Source organism: Chrysochloris asiatica, unplaced genomic scaffold, assembly GCF_000296735.1.
Source record: "Chrysochloris asiatica unplaced genomic scaffold, ChrAsi1.0 scaffold00216, whole genome shotgun sequence".
Lineage (NCBI taxonomy): Eukaryota > Metazoa > Chordata > Mammalia > Afrosoricida > Chrysochloridae > Chrysochloris > Chrysochloris asiatica.
The window spans coordinates 1,238,596-1,245,329 of NW_006408734.1; the positions used below are offsets into that span (position 1 = coordinate 1,238,596).

The 6,734-nt window shown below is 37.1% G+C and overlaps 1 protein-coding gene across 6 annotated transcripts in view; it reads right to left on the reverse strand.

Moving 5' to 3' along the window:
• The window catches only part of RAP1GDS1 (RAP1, GTP-GDP dissociation stimulator 1), a 219,188-nt gene that overhangs the window by 21,584 nt on the left and 190,870 nt on the right, over positions 1–6,734 (reverse strand). For all 6 annotated transcript variants that reach the window (XM_006872955.1, XM_006872952.1, XM_006872956.1 and 3 more), the window contains one exon: positions 4,200–4,326. In XM_006872955.1, coding sequence (XP_006873017.1) covers positions 4,200–4,326 — 127 coding nt within the window. The remainder of the gene's footprint in view (positions 1–4,199; positions 4,327–6,734) is intronic.

Below are 6,734 nucleotides of genomic sequence, written 5' to 3' on the forward strand. Positions count from 1 at the left end.
CTTACAAGCTTTCTATGGTGATATTTCTGGCTATTCCTTTCTCTCCCCCTCAAGTGTCTATTTTATAATGGTATGCCAGGGAAACCAAGATTCAAAATGACCTTTTTATGTTCTTGATGTAATCCCATAATTCTTCTGGTTTTCAGTCGTAAGTATCTAATGCAATATATTTGTTGTTGATATGGTCTCTAAATTCAGGTGATATATACTCAAGATTATATTTTGTTCTAGTAGTTTTTTTTTTGTTTCTTTAGCTTCAGTCTGAACTTGCACATGAGCAACTGATGGTTTATTCTAGTCAGCTCCTGGCCTAGTTGTGGCCAATGATAATGAGCTTCTTCATCATCTCTTTCCACAGATATAGTCAGTTTGACTCTTGTATAGTTCACCGGGAGTCCTAGTGTGGCTGTGTATGGATAAGCACTGGACTACAACTGAAATGATGGAGGTTCAAATCCACCAGCTGCTCTTTGGAAACCCTATACAAGGTTGCTATATGTTGGAACTGACTCAATGGAACTTCACAACAACAATATCCCACCTGGTGAGTGCCCTTTTATGTGGCTGAAAAGTATTAGCAATGAATAAGTCATTGGTCTTGTAAAATTCTATCATGTGATCTTCAGCATCATTTCTATCACCAAGGCCTTATTTTCCAACTACTGATCCTTCCTCTTTGCTTCTAACTTGCACACTCTAATCACCAGTAATTACCAATGCATCTTCAATGAACGATCATTTTCAGATCGACAAAGTTGACAAGCAGAATTCAATTTCATCATCACTGGCTTTAGTGGCCAGTGTAAAAATCTGAATACAAGTCATATTAACTGGTCTTCTTTGTAGGCATATGGATATTATCCTATCACAGACAGCACTGTACTTCAAGGCAGATCTTGAAATTCTCTTTTTGATTATAAGTGTGATGGCATTCCTCTTCAATTTGCTGTTCATGATTGTCAGAATCAAACTGGCCTATACCAGACCATTTCAGTTCATTAATGTCTGGGATGTCAATATTTATGCATTACATTTCATTTTTGATTTCCAATATTCTTAGATTCGTACTTCGTACTTTCCATATTCTGATTATTAATGGATATTTACACCTTATTTCTTCCCATTTTGAGTCATGCCATATCAGCAAATGAAGGTCTCAGAAGCTTTGCTCCAGTCATGTTATTAAAATCAAGTCTCCTTTTAGGAGGCAGCTCTACCCTAGTTGTATTGTGAATGCCTCCCAGCCTGAGTGGCTTATCTTCCAGTACTATGTGCCACTGATACTATAAGGTTTTCAGTAGCTAACCCAATTTAGAAGTGGTCAGCCTTTCCTCCTCCCTAGTCTTTCTTAGTTTGGAGTTCTGCTGACACTGTTCACCATGGGTGATCTTTGTACCCTTGTGATATTTAACGTGCTATTGGAATAGCTTCCAGAATCATAGCACCACACAAACCACCAAAATATGACTAATAAACAGATGAGTTGGGGGTTAGACATTAGGGAAATGCAAATTAAAATCGTACTGAATTATCACTACATATTTCTCAAGATAGTCAAGATATAAAATAGTGACAGCATCATACTCTGGGAAGGATGCGGAGAAAAGATTTCATTTATACAGTCTTGTGGGAATGTAAAATGGTATAGTCACTCTGGAAAAGTTTACAAAGTCTTTAAAAAAAAATTAACCATTCAACTATATATGATATATTCCACTTCTGGGCATTTATCCCAGAGAAATGAAAATTTATGTTCATGTAGAATTCTGTACACAAATATTCATAGCAACTTTATTTTTAGAAGCACAAACAGGAATCAGTCCTGTAATTCTTCAACAGGTGAACGGTTAAATATAAACTGTGGTACAAACTTTCAAATATTACTCAGCTATAAAAAAGAACGAATACTGACACATGAAATAACTTACATGACTCTCTAGGCTATTATGCTGAGTAAATAAAGTTAATTCCAAAGGGTTACATACTGTATAATTCCATTTACATAACATTAAAAAAAACCCAACCAAATGTTAGTAATATAGAACAGTTGTCATGGGTTAGTGACTGGACAAAGAATGAGGGTGAGAGGAAGGTGGGTGTGGTTATAAAAAAGCAACACAGACGATGATCTTTGTAGAGTTGGACTTCTCAGAATCTTTATTGTGGTGGCAGATGTAAACCAACAAGAACCAACAAAGGTGATATCACTTTACGTAACTTATCACACATACATAAATAAGTTGAGTACAAGTAAAAGTGGGGGTAATCTGAATAAGACTGGTGGGTGGACTGTATCAATGTCAGTGTCCTGGCTGTGATATTATACTAACATTTTACTGAGTGTTCTCCATTGGGAGAAGCTGGACAAAAGGAACAAGGGAGCTCTCTATTATTTTTTATAATTGCATGTCAGTCTATAATTATCACACACATTATAGAATTAGAAAAATGTAATATATTTTAAGGACTCTTAAGTTTTTATAATTACATAATGCTAACATCCTATAAAAAATTCTAACAACTCTTTAATATCAAACAGCTAGTAAGGATACAAAGTTTTAGAAATAAAGTTTTTAAAGTATAATGTATATGAAAAAGAATGTAAAGATGCATTGTTGTTTTATATAGCTTTATGGTAAAGTGACTCAGGCAAATGTTCAGCTATATGGAAGCTGATGAAAGTATAGCTTGCCTAGAAGATAGTAATTATGAAGCACACAATACTAGATTCATCATAGAATGGGAAGGCAAGAATATTTTGAAACTGACCCATCTCTTTAAACTAGTTAATATCAGGCCAAGATCCCAGTTTGGTAATAAATGTTCTTCACTGACTCCCATACCTCTCATTTTGTTGTTGTTATTGTTAAGTGTCAGTTCTGACTCATAGCGACCCCGTATAGAGTTTTCAAGGAGTGGCTAGTGAGTTTGAACTGCTGACCTTGTGGTTCAAACCAACCTTGCAGTCAGTCCAGTGTTATAAAACACTGTGCCACACCAAAACTCCTTACCTCCCATAGACTTCCTCTTAAAGGTGTCTGGAGTTATAGATTTTTTTATATAATCTACCCACATCATTTGTGAGATGGCAACCACAGGCAAAGCTAGGACTAGAACTCATTTCCAATGGAGTCTTACAGACCCATTTTACAAAAGCATTTCTAATCACAATATCAAAGTCACATCAAAGTTGCTGTCAGCAAGTATGTTTTTATGCTTGTAGTAAGTTTTATCTTTATAATATACTCCAATGCATTGTTAATAATTATAAATTGCTTTAAAATACAAAACTCTTTGAGAAGATAAAAATTCCAATCTTTCATACCTCACATCTGAGTAAATCTGACACTGGAGGAAGCTGTATTACATTATCTTTTGTGTTTTTTCTAGGATGGGTCAGCTTGCCCCAGTTTGAGAATCAGTCAGTGAGCATAAAAGGTGATCAGTTATAGTATTGACAGAAACGACTTTGAAATAAACAAGATACTGACTACCGCAAGCCTACAAACTTCCTTTGGATAAATTGACCTTAGGCCTTAGCCAACTGTTTCAAAGATTGGTTTCTGAGCTAAGGATACTTATCCTTAGGCTAGCTTATGAGCTAGTAGCTCATGCAAAATTTTGTCCAATAGGAATTTAAGAGAAACTGAATTAATGGGGCTCTGCTTTGGGGGAGTTCTTAATGCAAAACACACAAAATAATAACATAGAAGCTAAGAATTTAGTATGAAGACAAAGCTACAAAGGAATAGGAACCATGTCAATAGGGATATGAGGATTAGAAGAGTAGATCAATAATAGAAAGACCCAGCAGAGACGGTGGAAAAAAGCTGAGTCATGGGAAGAGTACCAGATTGCTATACTTGTTATTGTACTCTAAATATGATTTCAACTCTCCATGAAACCTACTGAAATTGCTCTCTGTAACTACATGTAGTCTTAAAGTAAGTGCCTATTATAGCTTGAGGTAACATTCAAAAGTTTAACTGTAAAGCACTGCTCCAAAATGTTGCCAAAAGCACACTTAAAGAAACAGCTGTGTTAACAGCTATAGAGTATGATTTTCCATATACCCAGATAAAGGTACAGACACCCACTGGCAAATGCTTTCAATCAAGCTTCTGTCTGACTTTTTCTACTCCTGTGCTTTTGATCTTGATAAAAATAGAAGAAAATAAGTTTGTCACTGGGATACTTACCCAATTCTAAAGCTGCTATTAGTGCCAAAGCAACCAGGGCTTCATTCTGCATTATTACATGTTCACTAGTTGCCATGGTAACTAGATGCTTGATGCCACCACTCTGTACAATGGTTTTAATTACATCCTATAATAAATAACAGCACAGAATTATAAACTTTAATTCTGAACATAAAGAAACTGCATTACAATCACTCAGTTTATTGTTGAGTGGTTTTCTGACAGTCATGTATGAATCATTACATTTAACCATAAATGTTTTCTTCATAAAAGAAAAAGAAAAAGCTTTCAGCTTGAAATAAACTCATCAAAAGGTGACAATTTAAATTGCCTAAGTGGAAAAGACCATTGTAGTTCGTATCCCATGAAAAGAATAAAGTCCCAGAGGCTACATGTTGTTGTTGTTTTTTAAGTGCCATTGAGTCGGCTCTGACTCATAGAGACCCTGTGTATGGTTTCCAAGGAGTGGCTCATGAATTTGAACCACCGACATTGTGGTTCAAACTGACCTTGTGGCCATTGGTTTATCCTAAAGCACCACACCAGGACTCCATAAATTCAAGAAAAATGTCACTGCCCCAAATGTTGATTTGACACAGGATCAACACAATATAAGAAATGTTCTTCTTTAATTGTTTTTTTTTAATATCAGTATCAGGCAGTTGTTCTCCAAATGCTATGGGTAAAGTCATTTTTATTATATATATATATTTAGTAGCTTTTATCCTTTGGCTGGACCTGACAAACAGGAGAATTGGAATACACACACATATAAAGGGACTTCAAGGAGCTCTGGTAGTGTAGTGGTTACGAATCGGGCTGCGAACCTTAAGGTCAGCGGTTCGAAACTACCAGCTGCTCCGCGGGAGAAAGATGAGGCTTTCTACTCCTGTAAAGATTTACACCCCTTGGAAACCCTGTACTGGGTCGCTATGGGTCGGAACCGACTAGATGGCACTTAACAACAACAACAATAAAGGGACTTCAGCAGAACTTAAATGAAACGTCTTTCTTTCTCCATTTCGCATGTTGCCTACAGTTTTGGACTCTCCATGGCAGAGAAGGGAGTAGGCTGTGCCAGATTCAATAAATCCCAGCTCCAACATTTATTCACCATTGGCTTTGATTCCTGGACCTCTCTACAGATGAGTGACTTCATTTATAAAGCTGGAATTAAACAAGTGTGTATCTCACAGATTTCTGTGATAGTTAAAAAGGTTACTACAAGAAAAGCACTTACAAGTATATATAGCAAAAGCTTACATATATATATTTAAATATATAAAAATGGGGTCGCATTTCTAGTATCTGAAGGTTTTGTTGTCTTAGAACTCTTGGGATTAAATATCTTAGTGGAAAGTTTCAATTATGGAATATTTAAAAAGTAATTTGCTGTGTTGTTATTGTTAGGTGTTGTTGAGTTGGTTCTAATGTTTAGCAACACTATGTACAACATAACAAAACACTGTCTATTCCTGTGCCATCCTCAGAATCATTGTTATGTTGGAGTCCACTGTTGCAGTCACTGTGTTAACCCATCTTGTTGAGGATCTTCCTTCTTTTTCACTGTTCTACTTTCCAAAGCATGGCATCCTTCTCCACGGACTGGCTCATTCTGATAACATGTTCTGAGTTTATAAGATGAAGTCATCCTCACTTTTAATGTGCATTCTGGCTATGTTTTTTTATTTTATTTTAAATTTTTTATTGTGAACTATGTGATAGTTTACATGGGAGAACATTAGTTTTACATTCATCCTATCGTATATCGTTTCATTGCCATGGTTACAATCCCCTCCGTGCATCATCAACCAATCAAATGTCCAGCACACAGCCCCTTTCCCTCTCTGGATCTAAAGTCCCCAGCTGCCCCATCTCTCCACGTCATCGTCTCTGCCTCCATCTCAGGCATCACTGCTTCTCTGGGTAGGGTCCCGCTCTCTGCTCTTCTCCCTTGATGGTCCAGGGACCTCCAGTCCTAGACTGAAAAGTTAATCACTCCCCTCCTTGCTACAAAACGCCTACCTTTACATTTAAAACCCTCATGATCAGTCCTAATAACAATTATTCACTACTGTATCATAAGAGACCTATCCTCATTTCATTTCATCAGCCCCACCCAGACAGATTAGATACTACTCAGTGGAGAGTCTACCTTCCTTCACGCCCTCTGGATCTAGGTTCCCTCTTGAAATCTTGTAAGCCAGTCACTTCTTGCCTTTGTAGCCCCCCCATTTTGGGTAGCCAATGTCCAAGTTGCCCATCCCTATCTACTCTGTGTATGGAGGGGGTGAGAAAGATCCTTGCTGTAAAGATTTGTTCCCTCTTTTGAGCTACTGCATCCATAGGGGTAGGTCAAGTTCATCTAACTGTTATCAGATAACTCTCTTTTTTCCTCTTCTTTCTTCTTCTGGTTGAGATCTGATCATCCAGTCATTGAAGCCAGGTCAAGTGGGTTTTATCTGCAAGTGTGGGTGTTCTTGTGCATATGCCCTCTCTTCTTATCAGCTGGATGCTTCACTCTCCACTCTAGTC